We start from the raw sequence: 24,162 nt of genomic DNA on the forward strand, positions 1-24,162 counted from the left end.
TTGACTGAGCCAGCCCAATACTCTCAGATGTTCTTTCCCTGGCTGTGACTGAAAAGTCATGCAAATGTCCAGGAACCCAAATAGGACAGAGATTCAGGTACTGGGAAGTACTTGATATAACTCCCTCTTCGTGGCCTGGGATCCTACCTCATCTGGGAGACAGCGAAGTGAATCTGCAGCTTTTCTGCCATTTCTATATGTTTGGTGACCTGATCCCTCAGCTTCAGCAGGAATTGTCGTCTTTCCACCAATATATCCTGTTTCTGTTCATTAGAAGATTATGTTCTTAGTGGAGGGTTGAACACTCAAATGCACACACACACACACACACACACACTCTCTCCTCAATGCACACTTCTGGATATACATGTACAAGAACATACACATTCAGCAAAATAACAAGAATTAATCATTTGATATTTCTCTGTATCAATGGTCTCATTGCCTTAATAAAAATACACAGAATGACAGAATGGATGCCGAAACAGGATCCATTTTTCTTCTGCATACAAGAAACAAACTTCAACATCAATTATAGACATTACCTCTGGGTAAAGAATTGGAAAAAAAATCATCCAAGCAAATGTACCTAAAAGAAAGCTGGTGTAGCTATTTTAATACCTAACAAAATCGACCTCAAACCAAAATTAATCAAAAGACATGGAGAAGGGCACACCACAAAGATGACATTTTAATTTGTTTTTTAAATTTTTTGAGACAGGGTTTTTCCATGGCTTTGGAGCTTGTCCTGGAACTAGCTCTTGTAGACTAGGCCGGCCTTGAGCACAAGGAGATCTGCTTCCCTCTGTTTTTCAAGACCTGGGATTAAAAATCTGCACCACCACCACCTGGCCATCATTTCAATTCTTAACATCTATGCCCTAAGTAAAATTTTAAGATAAACATTACTATAGCTTAAAACACATACTGATTTCCACATGCTAATATGGAAATTATTACCAATAATAATCTCAGTCTTACCAATGTGCATGTTATCAGTGTACAGGTCATGCAAAATTATTAAACTCTGGATTAACTGAAGTTTTAAACCACATAAACCTAACAGATATTTACAGAGCATTCTAGCTAAACACAAAAGGGTGCACCTTCTAAACAGCATCTGAAAGAATTTTCTCCAAAACTGACCACATACTTAAATATAAAGCAAGTCTTAAAAGAAACAGAAAAACTGAAATAATTCTCTGTATCTATCAGACCATTAGAGAATACAACTGTATATCAACAATTAAAGAAAGGAAAGCATATATAAGTTCATGGAAAGTGAAGATCTCTATATTGACTGAAAAGTGGACCAAAAAATAAAGAAAGAAAGAAATTAAAGACTTTCTAGAATTCAATGAAAATGAATACATACCTACGCAAACTTATGGGACACAATGAAAGTAGTGCTAAGAGCACTAAGTGCCTACATTAAAAAATGGGAAGATATCATACTTAATAGTAACACCTCAAAGCTATTGAACAAAAGGAAATATGTCCAAGAGGATTAGACCAGAAGAAATAATCAAACTGACAGCTAAACCAATAAAATAGAAATAAAGATAATTGTACAAAAATCAGTGAAAGAAAGAATTGGTTCTTTGAGAAAATCAACAAGATAGATAAACCCTCATCCAAGCTAAATAAAGACGGGCAAAGAATATCCCAATTAATAAAATCAGAAACCGTATGGGGACATAACAATGGATACCGAGGAAATCCAGAGAAACACAAGGACATACTTTAAATCATGTACTTCATCAAACTGGAATATCTATAAGAAATGAATAATTTTCTCAATAGGAATCATTTATCAAAGTTAAATTAAAATCAGATAAATAAATAGACCTACATTCCCCAGTGAAATAGAAGCCATTGTTAAAAGCCTCCCTCCACCCCACAAAAAAAAACCCAGGGTCAAATGGCTATCGCACAGAATTCTACCATACTTTAAAAGAATAGTTAATGGCAATACTCCTCAAATTAGTTTGCAAAATAAAAACAGAAGAAACAGTGCCTAAATCATTTTATGAGGTCGCAGTTACCTTGATACCCAAACCACAGAAAGACTCAACAAAGATACTTACACACCAATTTCCCTAATGGACATAGATGAAAAAGTACTCAATAAAATACTTGCAAATAAATCCAAGAATATTTCAAAAAGATCATCTATTATGATCAAGCAGTCTTTAACCTAGAGATGTAGGGATAGTTCGGCATATGAAAATTAGTCAATGTAATCTACCATATAAAATGAAGAAAAAACATATGGTGATCATCTTACTAGATACCAAAAAATCTTTGACCCTTTCATGAAGAAAGACTTCAACACAAAAACAGACAGGAGAGAATATAAGGAATAGCTGGAACATGCCAGCAAAGGAGATAATTTCTGAAGAGAACACTGGCACTAAGATTAACAATTAATAAAGGACCTCAGGGAACTAAAAGGCAAGGAACACCATGAGTAGGAGAAAATAGAGGTTTAAAGAATGGGAAATGATTTTCATCAACTCGCATCAGACAGAGGGCTAATAGCCAAAATATATAAAGCATTCAATAGACTAGACATCAACAAACCAAATCGTTCAATTATGAAACGTGACGGTACAGATAGAAACAGAAAAAAAAAAAAGAAGAATCACAAATAGGTGAGAAACATTTAAAGAAATGTTCAACATTCTTACCCTTCAGGGGAATTTGAACCAAAAACTCCTTTGAGATTCCACCTTACACCTGTCAGAATGGCTAAGATCAATGGCACGAATGACAGCTTATGGTGGTGTGGATTTATAGCAAAGGAAACACTCCTCCATTTCTAGTGGGAGTCCAGAGTTGTCCAGCCTCTATGGCATCAACATGACGATTCCTAAGAAAATTGGGAACTGATTTACCTCAAAATCTAGGTACACCGTTCTTGGACATATATCTAAAGGATGCTCTATCCTATCACAAGAACACTTGCTCAAATACCTTCACTCTGGCTTTATTCATAATAACCAGAAACTGGAAACAACCTTGATGTCCCTCAATGAAAGAATGGATAAAGAACAGGCAGTACATTTACAGAAGAGAATATTACTTGGCTGTTTGAAAAGTGATATCCAATTGCTACTATAAGCAAATGGGTGGAGCAAGAAAAAACTCATGCTGACAGAGATATCTGAGATCCTGAAAAACACATATTATATGTATTTACTTATAAGTGGGCATCAGTTGTTAAGTAATTGATAATCAAGCCACTTTCCACAACCCAGAAAGGTTAGGTAAAGAGAAGGTCACTAGAGGAAACAGAAGAATTTCCCTGGGAAAAGAAAATAGATTAGATGTTGACAGTAAACTTTGGTTGGGTGGGGAGGGAATTGAAAGGGATCCTGTAGGGGGGAGGGATGGAGGGAGAGAGTGTGGAGAGAGAGTGTTGGAGTTGGGGGGCTCCCAGAGGCTGCTATGGAAAGCTAGTACAGATAAAACTTCCTGTAATCTATATGAGGGATCCTAGTGAGGAATCCTAGTAGTGGAACATACAGAGTCTGAACTGACCATCTTCTGTAGCCAAGAAAGGCTTCCAGTGCTGAGACTGGATTGCATTCAGTTGAATATTTGCCTGGAGGGGATTCTGTGGAGATCCCTATACAGCTCCGGCTCATGCTAGGACAGTGTGTTGCTCTCTGAAAACTAACAGTGGGGTCCCATTGTTGTGGACAACATCTACACATCATTGAACCTAGAGAGAGCAAGCTGTTGCCTGCATGGAGCCTTCACCCATATGCTCTAGTCTCTTTGGCATGGGATGATACTCTGCAGGTTACAGAAAGAGAAACATGACATCAACTCAGCCACAAAAACCTTGACTTACAGTCTGTCCTCCCTGCAAGTTATGCTGGGGCACTGTTGGTGCAGAACTTGAGAGAGTGGCCATACAATGTCTGGCTTAACTTGAGGCTCATGCAAGGTGAGGCAGTCCATGCCCTATAATCCCTGGATGGCTAAAATCTGGAGACCAAATAGCCCAGAGACATAGCACAGAAGCAAACATAACTAAAAAAAAATCAATGAACTGATTACTAATATTCCTATCAATGTTCTGCTATACTCATAGATTGGTGCCTTGCTGGTCCTCATCAGAGAGTATTTCTCTAGCAGTAGTTGTGTGGAAGTGAGTATATGAATTCGAACTTTCTATCAGTCCTACCCATTGGAGCTCAGGAAAACTTTCAGAAGAAATGGGGTGGTGTGCGGATTTTAGGAGTAAGCGGGAATGATGGGCTGGAGGGCACTAGGAGAACATGGCCCACTGAATCAAGTAAACAGGGCTCACATAGGCTCACAGAGTTATGTATGGGGCCTGCATGGGTCTGCACCATGTTCTGTACATATATGTTGGTGTTTTGGTGGGACTCTTAATAGTGGGAGTGGGTGTGGTGTGTCTCTGACTCTTTTGTCTGCTCTTGGGATGCCTTTCCTCCTATTGCGAAGCTTTGTCCAGCCTCTGTATGAAGGCCTTTTTCTTGTTTTGTCATGCTTGCCTGTTCTTTTCTGGAAAGAAAACCAAGGGTAGCAGATCTGGAAAAAGAGAGGTTTATAGGAGCTGAGAGAAGTGGTGGTAGAGAAAACTATGGTATGTGAGAATAATTTATTGTCAATAAAAGGAAATATTCACTCAATAAAATAATGTGAATCGTTGAAGAGTTACAACACTTTAATACAGAGTTATTACCTGTGTAATCTCTACCCAAAAAAAAAGAGTTTAAAATTTTCTTCCTCTAAAATATTAACAAGGAGCAGGAATCCCTATGATTCGATGGCATATAATATTTTTCACTTATAGCTGGGATTCATAGGCCATGGCTAGAGTGAAGGAGGTAAAATTGCCTTTTCTGTGAAGTGTAAAATTTATGGACAGATCCTTAGTAAGGGTTAGATTCTACCTCCTGCAGGAAAATCCTCTGCTCCTGGAGGTCTCAAACGCAATGAGAGCTGGAGGGTTGCACCGAGCAGACACCAGCTATAATGTAAGAGGTGAATTAAAGGTAATAAATTCATCAGTTCCTTCAGGACAGACATCTTATCTGTTTGCTCCGGGTATAGCTTACTTCCTGGCATTTATGGGACTCCCAACATAGACTGTTGAATGGTTAAATGAATGAAAGCTACCTTTATGTTATTCATCTTAAAGCTACCTGTCTACTAATGATAAAGCATCTTAAATTATATTTTCACAGATGCTTTTGAGATGACTATAATTTAGCACCTATGTCTTACAAACACAAATGTATAATTTACTGACCTTGGACATTTGGTTTAAACATCAATTTTAATTTAAGTATTTAGACTAGGATTGAGCTTGTGATGCAAACCCTTAATCCTAACCACTCAGTGACTGAGACAGAAGGACTGAACATTAAAGTCTGGACTGAACTCCATTGTGAGTTCAAAGCTAATCTTTGGAATGTAGTGTGATCATATCTCAAGACTTTAAAAGGATTTGGTGATATATCTCATTGTTAGAATGTGTAACAAACAAGAGCAAAGCCCAGGTTTAATGTTATTTTAATAATAAGATCAAATAACCATGGGAGAACTGCTATTTTCTGAAGGGAAATTAAGGAGGAGTGGACCCGGGGTCCGGGGAGCAGGGGGTGAATGACTGGGAGGAGGGAAGGAGGTTGAACTGTTGAAACATGAGAGAAGATGAAAAATGTAGACAAGAACCACCCCTTTGACATTTACACGGGGATTTCATCCTTCAAAGCTGTTTCCAGACATTGATCTCACAAGATGCTAAATCCTAAGAAAGTCTTGGAATAATCACAGAAATCAACAACTAGACAGGATGTTAGTGAGCTACTGGAAAAGTGGGTGGATGATCACGTGTGTGTATTACTACTGATGATGGACAGCCTGCCCACTTTGCTGCAGCCTACCTTATCCCCCTCGTCACATAGCTCACAGAACTTCTCATCGGTCTTTTCATAGAGATTCTTCACCTTCTCACAGGCCACTAGCAGAGAAATCTGCTCCCTCCGTAGCTTTTGGTTCTCCTCTCTCAACATGCTCACTTTTTTCTTCAGCTGAGTTCGCTCACTCAGGAGCTGGTTGTGGAGGATGCTGAACCATCACAAAAACAACATGAGACCTACCTAGCCTCCATCTCCTACATCACCCATGCAAACTCCCATGTCCCCAGACAGTCCTAGACCAGAGCTCACAGTCACCATGCCAGGATACCCTAATGGCTGTCAAATGTCAGAGAATGGCTAAATTACAGAAAGACTCAGACTGCTTTTGAAAACTGTTACAATAAAAGAAATGCATGTACTTCTGAGAGCAGGGTTTGCCTCCTACCACATGTACTTAACTGTCCACGGTACTGGGAAAGCATCAGCAGGTTGAGAGGTAGAAGACAAACATTCTGTGAGGGAGGACAGCAGACCCAATTCAAATATATTCTATGTATGGGTAGGATGGGATCACCTCTGTAAACCCCTACCAGAGCCCCCAAGACCCACAAATGCCTGACACCTTTATCATGGTACAAATAGATTTTCTATCTAGAGGCTCCTGGGGCTGGCAGGACAATGTTGTGATGGGCTCACAGATACTTCAGTCTTAGCAAAACTAGTCCAGTAGGTCCAAGTCAAGAGCATAAGACAGAATGCTTTTTATAGGGAGACAGGCCAAAAGGAAAGTCCTCACTTTGGTTCAAAGACAAAAACATGGCAAAAGCAGTCACTGCCAAGGAATAGAGTCCCAGTGAAGGCAGTCACTCACCTGTAAGAGACAGTTTCCTCAGTCAGCTCCTTGCACTTGTACAAGGCCTCTCTCATCTCCATGGGGAATTTCTGTAGATCCAACATCACTTTCTTATGCTCCATATTCAGCATCTCCAACTCAAAATTTAGCCTGTATTAGGGCATAGCACCAGAGCAAAGAACCCTGTGAATTCTGGCCTTAATGATCCTATGATTTCAGGCTGTGCCCTGAACACCCAGCACAGTCAATGTGACATTCTGAGAGCTATGAACCAGGACAACTTGGTGCTATTTAACCTTGCTGACCTGGCCCCAGACCAGCAGTCAGGGGTGCAAAGGGAGTGATCCAGAGCTGCATGAGTTCCATTAATGGGCCTGGAGGAATAGAATAGTTAAGTCCTGGGGAGCCTGTGTCACAAGTCTGATCCCACCAGAAATCTATGATAATGTTGTTCCCATCTTCAGAACGGGGATTTTTGATCCCAGGTTCCTATTGCTACATGGATGTCTAAAGCACAAAATCAGTGTTTCCAGCGAGCAGACCTGACTTAAGGATAGATATATAAGTCTCCAGTGGATTCCAATGGGCTGCCAAGGTGAGCACACGGGCCAGGAGCACCATCACTGGTCATAGTGGAGTTCCCTGACCCTAAGGGAACTTAGTGGGATCACAGAAAGAACCACATGCCACAGACCCCCAACTGCTAGGATACACACACACACACACACACACACACACACACACACACACACACACGGAGGATGCCAAATAAATGTAGGCAGGCAGAATTATCTCAGAATATAAGAAACCAGACTAGAGAGGAGCAGTGACGAAGTTCAGACCTCAAGTCACACACTGAGAGGCACCAAGACGACTAGGCCCCTGCAGCTGCTCCCAGGAGCAGCCAGTACTCAAGCACCTGCTGATTAAGCACAAAGACTCATCATAAACTCACAGAATCTAGCATCGTCCACAAGCCAACACCTGTCAAGGCCTCATGAAATGTTTGCTGAGAGCTCACAAACTATTGCCCCATCCCCAGACTGATCCAGGCCACAGGCTCTGCTTTTCATTTAGAGGAATCACACAGCCTGTGTCCTGATATCACTCCTTCCCAGATTTCAGCTATGCCTCTCAGATGCCCTCAGGATATTTAGTTTAGGCAGAACACTCTGGAGGTGCAGCCTCCAGTGACCTGAGGAATGCTGGGGTTGACTCGGTAGGGTCAAGACAGTTACCCAGGAACTAGACCAAAAGGCTACCTGTTGTTCAAATCCTTGTTGGTATAATTAGCCAGAATCCCACGAAGTTCATTCCTTTCTTGGGTCATCATCTGAAGCTGCAGGGTCAGTGTAGCCACCTTGTTCATCCGCTGCTCCTGCCCAGTAACGGAGTTTGGGGTTGATGTTTTTCCGGTACTCCCTGCAGGTAGATAAATATTAGTGAATTTATGCAGTAGTATGGCACAGGACCAGGAGAGATCATGTTGAGTTCGAACAAGAGGCCAAGGAAGAGTGAATGCATGGAACACAGTGAAGGATCAGGACAACTGTCCTCAAACTGGGAGCCCATAAGCTATGCCTCTGTCTCCACTCACTGTGGCTAGCTATGTGTATCAGCCCCTACTGCTGCCCACTGGCCCTGAAAGGCATATGTCACCCAGCCATGCTGCTTTGGAAATATCAACTCATTTCTGATGTGATACAGAAAATTCCTGGAGTCTCCAGTGCTTAGAGACTCGCAGTCTCTTAGTGTGGCCTGGAATAGAAGTAACTGAATGTCTGAGACCCTGGTGCATAGATGGGGAATTTCCCATGAGATACTCACAGAACCTAAAGAAATCACTGATGATGAGTTGTAGCAACTCATCACACCACATTAGTCTGTGCCTCCTGCTGGTATTTGCCACTCAAAATAAAATTAAGGAACTCATAGAACAGCAGCTGTAACCTTGACAACTCCTGGATCTCTGCCAAACTAACTAGCAGCAATCCTTGACTATGGATCTGCACTTTAGTAACCCAGAGAAGCAACATAGAACCATCTCTTCCAAGATTCCAGCTACTAAACCCCATTTCTGTAAGGTCCAACTCAACCCCCAACCTCCTCCTTCGAAAGTCAGATCTCTCTGCCAACCAGTGTGCTCAATCTTGCCATTGTCTCTTCTGGTGAACCCTATATGCACGTAATTGATGTGGGAGTGATTTCTTATTAATAAAGAAACTGCCTAGACCCATTTGATAGACCAACCCTTAGGTAGGCAGAGAAAATAGAACAGAATGCTGGGAGAAAGAAGCTGAATCAGGAGTCGCCATGATTCTCCCACTCCAGGCAGATGCAGGTTAAGATCATTCCTGGTAAGCCAGCTCGTGGAGTACACAGATTAATAGAAATGGGTTAGATCGATATGTAAGAGCTAGCCAATAAGAAACTGAAACTAAAGGGTCAGGCAGTGTTTAAAAAAATACAGTTTCCGTGTAATTATTTCAGGTAAAGCTAGCCTTGTGGGCGGCCGGGTGCTAGGGATGCAGCCCCGCTGCTCCTATTTCCAAACATAATGAGTGCCCCAAGAACACAACACTGTTGCTTTCAAAAAGAGATGCCAACGACTCTTTACGATACAGCAGAATGTCCAGAGAACGGACTGTTAGGGTCACTGCCAACTGCCATCACTTATCTCATAACTGTCTCTTCCCCAGTTCACCAAAAGCCAAGCTGGCTTTTTCAGGTGCCTTCCCTAAGACACAGGGGATGCTCGTCAGCAGCTCTCTGATAGTTAGACTCTATTTAATTATAATTTAATACTTCATCATTTATGGAGGTCAAGACTCATTTTCTAAACATTCCCAAGGAACGGCTCTTCACCTCCTAATCAAAAAGATGGGAAGTGAAGGATACTAAGAAATTAGCTCATGTTGATGTGGAATGAAGTTCAGTTTCATGAAGTGAATGAGTACCTCAGGAAATATCCACAGTGTTGTTACAATGTGTGGGGGTGATGGGGACTGTGGGTGACCCGTCAGACCAAAGATGAGTCACATGGGTAATGATGAAAATTTCCCCCAAACTTCAGCAGAATACATTCCATCCATAATGATGTTAGCAAAAGTGAGATCACCTAGTGACAGGACAGACTGGAGACACCTAAGGGCATCCACAGGTGAGCCCTCACTCACCAAGAACAGACACTTGCAGGGAGAGTGATGGCTCATTCCTGCACTCAAGTTAAAGTTAAAGTCAAGTTAAAGATGACTGGCTATTGAGATTCAGGAACTCAGAAACCTTAGGGGTCACTGACATGCAGCAATACCCAATGGTTCCTACCCTGCAAGTGGATGTGAGGTAAAATTTGAGATCCTCCAGCTTTGGCCAGAGGATTTTACTCTCCCTGTTATTAGTGACACACAACAAAAAGAAATCCAGTGTGGGTGAAGCTCAGTGCTGTAACTGAAACCTCATTCATCCCTCTCTCCTTCCTTCCCACTCAGAGTCAAAGCAGAGGGTCCCTAGCACATCAGCTGCAGGGTTGACCATTACTGGCTCTCTGCCAATCTAAGCATCAGAAACCCTAAACTCCAGGTCTACTCTTTAGTAACAAAGAGAAGCAGGATAGATTCATTACCTCCACGAAGCTCTAAGATCCTGTGACTCACTATGAAAAACCAAGTTGAAGCCTTCCACCATCAAGAAACTCCCCACTCCCTCCCCAGGACTCACTGCATTTTCCCCAGAACCATTTATGTCTTGATGTGCAACACTGAGGTTGAGGGCCAGCTTCCTTCTGCCTCCCTCTAGTCTCGTTATGCTCTCCTTTCTGTCTCCCAAGGAGCCTGCTCAGTCTTGCCAACATGGCTACGTCCAAAACCCGCAGGCAATGAACAGATGCCCCACAGGCAGTTGGTGTTGCCACAACACTGATGACATCACAGAGAATCAGGGCTCTCCAGGATACAATAGAATGTCCAGGGAGGGGTCTGCTGCTGTCCATGGTACAGCCATTACCTCTGACTCATTTCCTCACTCCAAAATGACCTTAAACCAAGCAGCCATATCAGGAGCCTCTCTGGGGTCAAAAAGGGAAAAGGAAGCTCTTATACAGGTAGTAATAAAAAATTTCCCCTGGAGAATCAGCAGAGCTCACTCAGGCTTGAAGGTTGTGAGTGAAGATGTAATTCACTCTTGACGTGTCTGGTTGGAGTCACATGAGGCCAGGTGATCCCTCAGATATTTAGAAAAAACAGTCCTAGAAGCAATATGATGGTCCAAACCTTGAATCAATATACTGAGGCAAGAGCTGTGACAAGTCAGAGGTCTGTCGGGGCTCTGTAGAGGCACCCTAAGTTGGAAACACACATGCACACACATACAGATAGAAGAGGCACACAGTCATGGGATAGAATATGATGTACATCACTGCTATGGTCCTTCTATAAGCAAACAAAAGCCAAATTCCTTGGCCTAGAGCCAGGTGTTATGATATATGTGCTTGTTAATGGCTTTGGGTACAATACCTATTAGGAGATCATGAGAAGGACAGGCATTTGGAGAGGCTTGGGGTTATTAAATCAAAGAGTTTGGTGATAGCCTAACCTCAATTTTCTATTTCTGACAGTTCTTGTAAAGAGGATCCAGCCCATCGTTAGGCTGAAATTCATTTTCTCCAGATCTCTGGACTTTCTCAACAGAAGCATGTTCCTTAGAACTTAGGCCTGAAGAGGTCTGTCAGGTAATCTGTGCCATTTCAGATATGGAAGCCCTAAGCAGGTGAATGTGATTAGCAACTTTTTTTCTAAATAGGGTCTTGGAGAGACCAACAAGTTGAGAACCATACATCTGGCAAAACTGGTATGAAAAAGTTTCATGAACATACAGAGTGGTGCTGTGGTAACGAAGCAGAAGTGAGAAGTGAGATACAGAGAGAGAAAGAGAGAGAGAGAGAGAGAGAGAGAGAGAGAGAGAGAGAATATGGTTTGCAAATCAATCTGAGATGTGACAAGATCTAGAAAACAAGGTATAATGGATTACCAGCAAATTCCAGCAACTAAGAAAGAGGCCTGTGTAGGGAAACCCAGCCCACGGGGGTGTGTTAGCCTTGGGCTAATGTTTGGGTATAAAATCTGGCTGGTGTGAGCCCCGCCGGTCCTTTTTTGTACTTCCTGTTCATCACTGGATCCCTAGTGTCATAAGCTATTCCCTCATTAAAGTTTACTATTTCACATGAAGCTAGCCTGGTTATTATGCCACACAGCTTGGCCTTTTCAATAATTAATTGTGAGATATCACACTTCCATGAACACACTTCTCCAACTCAGGAGACATACTTATCCACCCCAGCCAAATATGCACAAAACCATTCTGCATGTGCCTGCCTCTAATCTCACCAGTCTCCCACACAAATAGTCTTCACTCTCTTCCAAATGACCTGAGATTCAGTTGACAGGTGACTGCCCCTATGACCTACAATGTTTTCTCTCGACCCACCCATGGAATCTGGAAGGTGCTCATGAAATGAACTGAGAGATAAGACTTTGCCTACCTGATACTCAAAATGCACCCTTGAGATTCTCAATCTCTGGATGAAAACCCTAAACCATCCCTCTGCAGGAAAGGGAGTCTTGCTGTCAGCTAGTTTTTCTTCTTCCCTTTACATTCTTCAGAAATCGAGGGGACAGCCTCCTCAAGCCTATTCACAGCGGCACATGGTACAGCTTGGCTTCATAACCCTCAAGTCTCACCTCAAGAAGTCAAAAGAAAATTGACAGATGTCACAAACACTCCCATGGTTGGAGATGCCGAGGTTATCTATTGTTCACTCTAGCACCTTGCAGGGCCAGAATGTGTTCCCCAGACTAAGCATGTTATCTTCTCTGATATCATCCCAGGACACACAAATCTGGCTGGAAGGAGCCAAGCTTTCTTCTTTTCCATGGTCTCATAAGGCCCATAATATTGTGAGGTAAGTTCACGTATTATCTCTGCATGGACATTTGCCTATCAAAGAAAACTCATGTACCCAAAACATAACTTCTGCTATCTCTGGTTCCACCAGAGTCTTGTTCTAATTCTGCATTCCTTAGTAAATGCAACTTGTGTCTTCTATTGCTTAAAGCTTCCTTTTTTTCCCATAGTACACACCATTGAGAGTTTGGCTAAATCATCAAGAATTGGCTAATACAGCATTCATCATCCATTCACTTTACTTTAAAATTATTGAGGGATGTGCCCTAAAAAAACAAGTCTTTATGTTTCCTGCACCTCCATTTTCTAAAAAGCTTTCAGAGATCTCACTAACAGAATTACCTGCCCACTCCTCTATCAGTCAAAAGGGTCCTTAAGGGTTATATGCATATTTACCATTAAGTCTGCAAATGCTTCATTCTTGATGCTTGCAGCCCTCAACTTGGGCTGAACTTAAGACATACGTCCAGGAATACAATCTCAGAGAAGAATTTAAAACAAAACTATGCATATAAAACTAAATTACTACAATATTTCAAATAAAAATATGAACCTTGTATAAATGATGTTACATATACATATACATGAGCATCTTTCCACATAGTTAGGAACCAGAAATACCTGGAGTGCGTGTACAAAAGTATAAATGTTCATTTATCAGGTGGTTAATGAATGCTGCTCCCATTAGAAATGATAACCTCTGCTGACAGTACAGAGCAACCACTGACCATGGAATATTCTGCAAGGCATAATTCAAAGTACAAATGATGCATCACTGGGACACATTACTCAGATATTTTAGTAAAATTTTTACTGTATGATTGCTCTTGGAGAGTACCCAGGTTGCAGTACACTCAGGCAAATGGGGGCTCACAGCCATCTGTGACTCCAGTTGCAGAAGATATTATGCCCTCTTGTGACCTCTTTGGGCAGTGCAAACATGTGCACCAGAGACATACATTCAGGCAAAACACCAACACCCACACACGTAAAATGAAAGTGAAGAGAGTTTTTAATTGACCCGGATATTATAACCTTCCTGACACACTCATGTACTATTCTAATGTGTAGGTCCATGTGTTATGCATTTTCTGGTAACATGTTTGCTCTTGATGATGTGTAAGACAGGCTCTCCATATGTATTCCTGGCTGTCCTGGAACTCACCATGTAGACTGTGCTGGCCTAAAAATATCCAAATGCTTCTGCATCCCTCATGTTGGGATTACAAGTGTGAATCACCATTCATGCTCCACCTTTTTGGGTAACTTCATTTTATTGTTTTTGTTTTGTCAATGAGACAGAATCTCACTTGATAGCCAAACTATCCTAAATTTCACTATGTTGACTAGGTTGACTTTAAACTTTCAGAGATCTACATGTCTATACCTACCGAGTTCTGGAATTTAAGGCATGAATCATTATGCATGACATGACTTTCCATGTGTTTTTAATAGATGGAGGATGTGGTTGGAGGCTGCTTGTTCAGTCCTGGCTGCCCAGACTATAAAATAATCACTCAGAAACTATATTATTTGTAATACTGTTTGGCCAATAGCTTAAATGTATTTCTGGCTTCTTCTTATATCTTAAATTAACCCATCTCCATTAATCTGTATATGGCCACGTGTTGGTGGCTTACCAGTATGGTCCTGTCTGGTGTCTGTCTCCAGTTGGACTACATGGCTTCTTCCTGACTCAGCCTTCTTTCTACCAGCATTCAGTTTAGTTCTGCCTGCCTACCTTTAATCTGTCTAATCACAGGCCAAAACGGCTTCTTTATTCATTAACCAATAAAAGCATCACACAGACAGAAGGACTTCCCACACCAGGAAGAGAAGCTATATTCATAGAAAAGAATTTCAGTACTATGAACTTAAGCTAGCTAATCCTTTTATTTTCATATATGCTATGATATGGATTCCATTTCCCAATTCAGATTCTCAGAGTTACAGGGAAGTAATACTTCATTTCCATAAATATCACAGGGATTCCTGTAGATTAACCTAAGTTTGGATAAGGTTTTCTATCCTACTAGGCAGAAGAGAAATATATTTTGTATTCTTCTGTTTGATTGTGTTCAGGACTATTAGGCAGTCTGTTCAGTACCCTCAAGAATTGGTTCTGGCCAGGAGGAGGTTCTGTTTCTCACAGAGACACTTCTGTGTGGACTCTTTGAGCACGGTGCTGCTGGGAACCTGAAGTTTCTCTAATACTGAAATGGCAGAGCCTCAAGCACTTAGGAAGTGAGTGATTATTCAGACATTCGCTTCAAATGACTCGTGCTCTTAATTAAAGCTCTCCCTAGGTGTAAGAATTTTTGATTGAAGAGCTGTTGAAGATTGTTGTGATAGAAAAGAATTTGCAACATTATTGACATTTTAAGGTTTCTCACCAGTATGGATTCTGTGATGTCTTTGAATATTAGAGAACTTGGTAAAGGTCTTGCCACATTCTTGACATCTGTAAGGTTTCTACCAGTATGGATTCTCTGGAGAGCTTTAAGATTTGGATGATGGGTAAATGACTTGCCACAATCTTTGCATTTGAATGCCTTCTCTTTGGGATTAAATCTCATATTCCTAATGAGGCATGTACATCTTTTAAAGCACTTTCTACATTCCTTATACATGCTTTGTCTCTCTTTATCTTGATTGTTTCATAATACTTTTCTTGATTCTGGTCATGCTAGACAATTAAGACGTCTGTAGTATAATCAAAAGCCTCTTTAAACTTGTCATATATGTACTGGCTCTTTGACTCAATCATACTACAAGGACATTTGTTCAACTATGTTCATAGCAGCACAAAAGCCAGATCCTGGAAACAATCTAAATGTTCCTCAACTGAAGAATGGATAAAGAAAATGTGCCACATTTACACATTAGAGTAGTACTCAGTTGTAAAAAGCAATGACATCGTGAAATTTGCAGGCAAATGAATGGAACTAGAGAAAACCATCCTGAGTGAAGCAACCTAGACTCAGAAAGTTGAACATGATATTAGTCCCTCATAAGTGGATGTTAGTTGTAAAGCAGAGGATATTGTGCCTACAGTCCATGATCCTAGAGAAGCTAAGTATCAAGGTGAACCCTAAGAAATACAAAGATCCACCTGGAAAGGGGAAAAAAACAAAATTACCTGACAAAAGTTGCAGCATGGGTATGGGGGAAGCAGGGAGGGTGGAAGGTTTAGAGCAGGAGAGGAATGGAGAAGCAGAGGGAGAAAGAAAACTTGAGGGAACAGGATATTGAGATGGAGGAAGAACAGAGATGAGGGCCAGGAAAGAGATACTTTGATTGAGGGAGCCATTATGGGGCTAGCAAGAAAACTGGCTCTAGAGAAATTTTCAGGAATCCAAAAGGATGACCCCAGTTAAGACCTTAAGCAATAGAGAAGGGACCTGAACTAGCCTTGCCCTGCAGTCAGACCGAGAATATTTAAATATCACCATAGAACGAACCTTCATCAGCAACTGATGGATATGGAGGCAAAGACCCACATTGGAGCACTGGACTGAGCTCCCAAAGTCCAGTTGAAAAATGGGAGGACTGAGAATATGAGCAAAGAGGTCAAGACCATGATGGGGACACCCACAGAAACAGTTTACATGAGCTAATTAGAGCTGAACAATGCCGGCAGGACAGGGAAGGAACTAGCATAGGTCCAAACTTTTCCCTCTGAATGTGTTTAACAATTTCATGGCTCGGGAAGACTGCAGGTCCACTGGCATTGGCACCAGGATGTGTCCCCACTGCTTCTACTATCTTTTTTGGAACTTTTTCTCTTTGGATGGATATTCTCTTTGGATAAATAGTTTGCTCAGCCTAGATATAGTAGGGAGGGACTTGGTCCTTCCCCAAAATAATGTGCCTTACTCTCTCTGAGGAGTGGATGGGAGGTGGGCTAGAATGGGTAAGGTGGATAGAATGGAGGAGGTGTAGGAATGGGAACTGGGATTGGTATGTAAAATGAAAAATGATTGTTTTCTTTTAAAATAAAGAACAGAAAGGAAAAGAAAATAAAATTTTAAAAAGTAAGGGCTTTCTGACAATTTTCTGAAGCAGGTCAGAAGCACCACATGTCCCTCCATGGAGGAAAGAGCACCTTCATATCTGAAGACTGGTGAAGGCACACAGAGAGGACATGAGCCAAAAGCCCTCTCTATTTGCATCCACCTGCTTGACTCATACTGGTTTTATTTTATCCCATGCTCTATAATGTTCCACTTTGCATCAACTCTGGTAGAAAATCTCAGGTCTAAGCACTGTTGAAGGCTTCCCTTGCTCAGAAAGGTTCTGGAGTTGTGAAAGCTTGTGCTAGGTAAGTCTTCATGCTTTTCTCTTCTTAAGTTCTGCTATGTCGTGGAGTCCCCAACAGGGACCTAAGATGTGTAGAAGGAAAAGTAGTTTTTGCCTCTGCATTCACTATGTTTCTTCTAAAACTCTTGTAGGTCAAATGATTATGTTTTTCTGTAAAAAATAAAAAAAGTGCTTTCCTCTTCACAAGCCTCTTCTATTAGAGACACTATAAAGCTGCTTATCTCTCTTCTAAGGGTATCTTGGAGGTGTATTAATTGGATGCACTTGGCCCTATAAGCTCATATGGATCTTATATTACTAGGGGTGTGCCCTTGTTGGAGCAAGTGTGTCCTTGTTGGGGGATGTATGTCATGATGTGGGAGATCTTTGAGGTGTTGTATACTCAAGCCATGCCTAGTGTTTCAGAGCACATTTTCTTTCCTGTGGGGTCAAGATGTTGCTCCTTCTCCATTTTCAGAGCCTTCTAAAGAACCATGTCTACCTGCATGCATTATAGTGATGATAATGAACTATAAACCTCTGAACTTGTAATCCATGCCCTATTAAAGGTTTTCCTTCATTAGAGTTGCTATGGTTATGGTGTGTCTTCACAGCAATAAAAAAACCTAGTACAGAAGGTATCTAATATAATTACAGTAACCGATTTGAAGCCAGCCTGTTCTACAGAGTGAGTTCCAGGATAGGCTCCAAAGCTATACAAAGAAAACCTGTCTCGAAAAACCAAAATAAAATTAAGTAACTGAGTCACATGGCTTCCCAGTTGTTCGTGTTTCAGTCAGGTTCGAGGGTACTTTCACAGTCAAATATTTATTCACCGGATGATAGAAAATGAAATGCCACTTAAGATGACCTTTCCCTGTAGATAATGAAAACATTTGTGGAAATGCTCAAAAAGAATCGAGGCATTATGTAATTCTTCCTAACAAAGGAAAAAAGAAGACAATTAAAAGCACAAGTGAATCAACTGGGCCAGGCCCCTTATCTGGGTCTGCAAAAAAAAAAAAAAATGCTTCTAGTCCAGTATCAAAAATCTAAATTGCACCGACAGTGACTTTCTCATAATTTTCTTTCAAAAGATAAAACTTTACATCGGATTTTAATGTTATTGAGCTGTGACCTTTTACATAGACAGTTTTGAAATTCTTTGAGAATTTTATCCACGCACACAGTGACTTTGTTCATATTTGCCTTTATTCCTTTTCAATGGTTCCTGATGCATTCTCTTAATTCCAACATTCCTAACCCCATGCCTGTTTTTGTTTTAAATAACCTACCTAGGGTGACACGGCATGCCCATATGCTCATGTGTAAGAGCCATCACTAAGTTTGCTCAAATGACCTGGCATTAGCACCTTAAATTAAACTCAGCCTTCCTCCTCCAAAAGTCATCATCTGCCTCCAGTTTCTCAGTAGCGTGTGTGTGTGTGTGTGGGGGGGGGGGTATGAGCACTTTTCTCTTCCATGCCTTATTGATTGCCTTGACTATGGAGTTCATGATACAGTAGTACTGTACTGTTTTATTTCAAGCTTTCTAATATGCTACAAGCATTTCAGAGGTAATCAAATTTTACATTAAAATACAAATAAGTGTTGACAAGAAATCTGAAGAAACTATTAATGTTCTTAATTTGACTGATTATATTCCCACATTTATGAGCTATAATTAAAATAATCAAGGCAGTACTATATCATAATCTGACTGTTGCTCTGTAACTTAAAAAGGTTTGAGATAATTTCTTATATGATAATTTCTGAAACACACAGCCAGAAACTGAATGTAACAAAAGACCACTGGAAACTAAACTGAGCCTACATCTACATTTCGATATTCCAGATAACCATGATTTCATTTGTTGCTTGAAAGCTGATCAGCCAGATATCTGGGACATGATTTTGAGTTTACCTCAGTTCCTCTCTTACAGATTATCAGAGAGATTTACATTATTATTGTGATTATTCCTAGTACTTGAACTGGCATTGTGGAGACCATTCATTTTGGAGGGATATCTTGCTCAGCCTAGATATAGTGGGATGGGCCTCAGTCCTGCCTCAAACTGATGTGTCAGACTTTTTGTCTCCACTTGGGAAGCCTTACACTCTCTGAGGAGCTTATGGGGCTGGGGTGAAAGGAAGGTGGGGAGAGCAGGAAGTGGTGAGGGAGTGGGAACTGGGATATTATTATAAAATAAGGAAAGATTGTTCTAAAAATAAATTTAATAAAAACTAAAAAATAAAGTAGGTGATGTATCTAGTTGGAGGAAACATCATAGGGAACATACTTGAATGGATATATGTTGTCATTTACCATATACTGCCCATCTCTTCTCCCGCATGACTATGGATTATAAACTCTGAAATTGTAATAAAATAAATATTACCACCCTTTAAAAAATATTATATAAAGTGTGGGCTTGATTTCTCAAAGAAGGATCCCCATTGTACTACTTCCTATACTCCCATGATGACATGTAATGACAATTATTAAAGCATTAACAAATAGAGGCTTTGCTCACATATTGTCAGGGTTCCTCCTGTATTTAATTTTTCTTATTCTGACTTTTCTTGATTAACGTTCTGGAATGAACCACCTCATCTGAACCTTTCAACTGCAGGTACCTCTACACTTCATTTCATCAACTTGCTGAATCTCCTCTTTCCTGATAGGATTACAAACTAATCATTAAATGGGGTGTCTTTGGGCTAGTGAGTTCAATGCTAAAAACCCCTTTCTATGCTATGATATGCCCAAAACAGAAACAAGATCAGTTCAATACATTCTAGGAATGTCGATGAGATGGCATCAGACATTGGTAGGAACTACTATAAGTCTTAAATCCTCTGTTTCCTCCTTACTTTTCTCAAAATATGTCCATAAAAAATGGGGGTTGGTTCTTTAGTTCACTATTAGAGTGCTTGCATAGCAAGCCCAAGACCTTGGGTTTGTTCCTCAGCTCTGAAAAAATGGTCTAATATTTATCTTCAGATTATCTAGCATGTTACATATATCTGAACCAGAAACTCTTACCTCCTCATTACAATAATCTGTAACACCATGATAGAATTCATCCTGCTTTGTCAAAACTTTCTGTATCACCTAATGTATCCAGGGTTCTTTGCTTCTTTTCTAGTGTCCTACATAAAACCTGGAGAATTTCTGTAGAAATCTTTTGGGCAGCCTAAAATGCCAGGGCTGCCTGAATGGCCAGTATTTCTTTCACCTAACCTCACTTACCAGTCTTAATTAAAAGCAGGACCACTGAGAAACAATTGGATTGGACCTAAATGTGAGGGCTATTTCTGGGATAAATGGCCCAGATTCAAGGGGCTAGAGATGCTGGAAGAAAAATTGTGAGTTCTTCACCCATACCTAGTTCTCTGACCTATATGGGAAAAAGGAGTCCGTCCTGCCTTCAATGGAAACAATAAAATATGAAAACTGTATATATTCTCTCTCTCTCTCTCTCTCTCTCTCTCTCTCTCTCTCTCTCCATCCATCTGGGCTTTATTCTCCATATTTTCCCCACACAAAAGATTGGTAATTCATATCTTCTCCATCACTTGCTTAAATTTAACATTCCTTAAGTCTCTGACTCCGTGACACTAGAAATATTGTGGAAAGGGTCTTAGATAAAAAATGTAAGTTGTACTGAAAACAAAATACCCACATCAAACAACTTACAAACACATTATTTTAGCTTGTTTCTTTATATGACAAATGTAATATAGAAATTATGAATTCAAAGAGTTGTTATATTCAGTTTTTATTGCTTCTCTGCCATGAAGTTCAAAAAACTTTTTCTGACTAAATACATTTTGTAAAGAGGTAAAATCTGTAGAGTTTTCTAAATGGAAATGGAAAGATGTGAATAAAGCCAGAAAATAAACTTATCATAAATCAGAAGGTGTATGGAAGATAAAGAATTAAGATCATATGTGAAACACCTATTTTTGTTTTTTTTTTAATGGAAGCATTAGAGTTCAAAATGCATCAGTACTAGACATTGTTCATTAACTATGAAGCTAATTATCCCAGTATGCTATGACACATTCTTATGGACTCATATACACTGATATGCATAAAAAGTAGATACTGTGCTTACCATAATTCACGTGATGATTCTACTTTTAGGACCCATCCTTATACTGAAACATAAGTGCTCTGTATGAAAGTTGTGGGGATGGGCAAAGAAGGAGCCCAATGACCTAAGAACGTATTTCTAAAGTGTTTGTAGATGGTTTACACAGTATCTGTACAAGCTTGAAAGATACAGGTGATTTTTAATTATATCTGTTCGCTAGTGATCAATTCAGGGCAGTATCATGTAAGAGGTTAACTGTTACCAGTAGTTTCTTTTATTTATTTTTTCATAATTGCATGAAAACACGTTTTTACAATATATCTTGTATGTGTGTGTGTCTGTGTCTGTGTGTGTATGTGTATTGCAACATCCATAAGAAGATTACATAAAATTCACCCCCAACTTCTGACTTACACCTTCTTTCCAACAAGTCTTCTGTAAAGATATATTACAAATATTTAGTTCCTTTAGCATTTCTCACACAGGAAAACAAAATAATAAGTTTAAACACATTATTAAAATACTCACTGTCACCTATAATGCATAGGTGCACTGATGGAGGAACATCATTGGTTAATTAATTAAGAAACTGCTTGGCCCTGATAGGTTAGAACATCGGTGGGTTGAGTAAACAGAACAGAATGCTGGGAGGAAGAGGAAGTGAGGTAAGACGCCTCAGACAGACGCCATGCCGCTGCTCTCCAGGGCAGACGTCATGATGCTCTGACCCAGGATGGATGTAGGCTAGAATCTTCCTGGTAAGTGCACCTCGAGGTGCTACACACATTAATAGAAATGGGCCAAGCAGTGTTTATAAGAATACAGTTTGTGTGTCATTATTTTGGGGCATAAGCTAGCCAGGTAGCCAGGAGCCGGGCGGCAGGAACGCAGCCCCGCAGCTCCTTCAACAGTGCACTATGGAGAGAAATCAGTAAATCATGTCTTCTTTGTGTCATCTGACCAGGAGCATCTCCAGATTTAAACGGTCTGATTCACTCATCAGGTGTCATCCATTTTTATCCTGTCCTATGTGTGAGTCTGAATCTGTGCCTTTTGTAGGCTGACTTAATAATGTGTTGTAATGGCTCATTGTGTATCTGTCCATGGCAAGGGCTTTATTCTCTTTCTCTCATTGAACAGCACAAGGAGCATCACAAGAGGAAGGGCTGAGGGATACTGTGCAGAAATCTTTAAAATGATTTCACAAGGATTAGTCACTGACTCTACTTGACCCCACCTGATACCAATAACAGACAGTGCTACAAACACCACTGTTTACCAAGATTTAATCTCTATAATGTATGTAGCATTTATTGTGGAAGAAAATAATTTAAGGTTTCACCTGTGCATTAGCTTAGGATACAACAGCTTATTAAGTGGAAAATACAAGGGAAGTTAGGTTGGTTGTTACAGTGTTCTCTTATAAAGACGGATTGAACAAAAACTTCATGGTAGGCAAAAGGAGGAGGTTTTGAAGAGAATCCTTGAAGCAAAGTATTTAAGACGATGCAGTGATGATGGAGGAAGGTCATTGGCTAATAAAGGCACTGCCCTGGCCCATTTTATTGGTTAGAGGATAGGTGGGAGGAGTAAACAGAACAAAATGCTGGGAGGAAGAGGAAGTGAGCTCAGAGACTCGACAGCTCTCGGGAGCAGACACCTGGGAGAGACGCCATGCCCTGCTCCCTGGCAGACGCACGCCATGAAGCTCCGACCCAGGATGGACACAGGCTAGAATCTCCCCGGTAAGCGCACCTTGGGGTGCTACATACAGATGATTAGAAATGGGCTAAATTAATACGTGAGAATTAGCCTAGAAGAGAATGGGCCAAGCAGTGTTTAAAAGAATACAGTGTCCGTGTAATTATTTCGGGGCATAAGCTAGCCGGGCAGGCGGCTGGGGTGTTGGGGACGCAGCCGCGCCGCCGCCCCTTATTACTACAGTTGGCGCCCAACGTGGGGCTCGAACCCACGACCCTGAGATTAAGAGTCTCATGCTCTACCGACTGAGCTAGCCGGGCAGGCGGGTGGGGTGTTGGGGACGCAGCCCCGCCGCCGCCCTTTATTACTACATAGTGACAAATGAGACATTGCAAAACTAAATGCCTTCAATAGATAGGAGACTACTAACATTTTGAAAAAAGAAACAGTGGAAAGATTAGGGAAATACCATTACCAGCTAAATATCATACAGAAATTCTAGAACATTCCTACTACCATATTATGAAAAAAAAAATCAAGAACATTCTTAGAACTAAAAAGCTAAACACCAAAACAAAGAAACAAGCAAACAAGAACAAAGAAAAGCCACTGGCATTAAACTGTCATAAACATGAACAGAAATCTCAAGAGAATCATTAGGTCATACTACAAAAACCTACACTCCACAAAATTGGAAAATATAAAGGAAATGGACAATTTTCTAGATAGATACCATATACCAAAATTAAATCAAGACCACATGAGCAATTTAAATAGACCTATAAACTGCAAGGAAATAGAAGCTATCATCAAAAAAGCTCCCAAACAAAAAAAGGCCAGGGCTTATGTGAATTCAGTACAACAATCTCTGGGTATTTCCTTGTAAAGTGTCACAGGAATCTGGACATATCAGTGTCTACCATCTATATTTATACCCTTTAAAAAACAAAAACAAAACAAAATCAAAAAACAGGATCAGCTTTCTCCCAGTACGCCACAACACTAAGGGCAAGATCATTTCGGCTTTGCAAGTCTTTTATAGTTCAGCGGCTGGAGAAATGGCTTAGTGGCCAAAAGCCACATGTTCTTCCAGAGGACAGCGTTCAATACCCAGCACCCATACATCTGTAACTCCAGTCCCAGGGGCTCCAGCACCCTCTTCTGGCAGCAACTATGAACATGGTACACAAGCATACATACTCAAGCAAGCAAAACACCCTTACATATAAAAATAATGAATAAAAATGATTAATAGCCCAGAGAGTATTCATTTAAAAACAAAAAAAAAACCCCACAATAACAATTTAGTAAAGAAAGAAGTTTATTGTACCCACAGTACCAGAGCAAA

At 40.6% G+C, this 24,162-nt stretch overlaps 1 protein-coding gene and 1 non-coding gene across 2 annotated transcripts; both read right to left on the bottom strand.

The window, feature by feature from the left end:
• Positions 1-154: 154 nt before the first annotated feature.
• LOC121464672 (disks large homolog 5-like) lies at positions 155-10,606 on the bottom strand. Its single transcript, XM_041677694.1, has 6 exons — positions 10,474-10,606; positions 8,019-8,178; positions 6,775-6,906; positions 5,928-6,111; positions 2,691-2,872; positions 155-263 (listed from the first exon to the last, which is right to left on the bottom strand). The coding sequence occupies exons 1-5, from the start codon at positions 10,604-10,606 to the stop codon at positions 2,858-2,860; spliced, it is 624 nt and encodes a 207-aa protein (XP_041533628.1). The 3' UTR covers positions 155-263; positions 2,691-2,857.
• A 12,455-nt stretch (positions 10,607-23,061) lies between these two features.
• Trnak-cuu lies at positions 23,062-23,134 on the bottom strand. Its single transcript has one exon. It is a non-coding gene; the product is annotated as a tRNA-Lys (tRNA).
• Positions 23,135-24,162: the final 1,028 nt, after the last annotated feature.

This window comes from Microtus oregoni, unplaced genomic scaffold, assembly GCF_018167655.1.
Source record: "Microtus oregoni isolate MIOR12 unplaced genomic scaffold, Mior012 000029F_ref0000214, whole genome shotgun sequence".
Classification (NCBI taxonomy): domain Eukaryota; kingdom Metazoa; phylum Chordata; class Mammalia; order Rodentia; family Cricetidae; genus Microtus; species Microtus oregoni.

Coding starts and splice junctions, on each gene's coding strand:
- LOC121464672 (XM_041677694.1), bottom strand. CDS start 10,606: ATGTTGGCAAGACTGAGCAGGCTCCTTGGGAGACAGAAAGGAGAGCAT. Junction 6,907..8,018: donor AACAAGGATTTGAACAACAG/GTAGCCTTTTGG, acceptor GCCCTAATACAG/GCTAAATTTTGAGTTGGAGA. Junction 6,112..6,774: donor GAGGAAACTGTCTCTTACAG/GTGAGTGACTGC, acceptor GTGATGGTTCAG/CATCCTCCACAACCAGCTCC.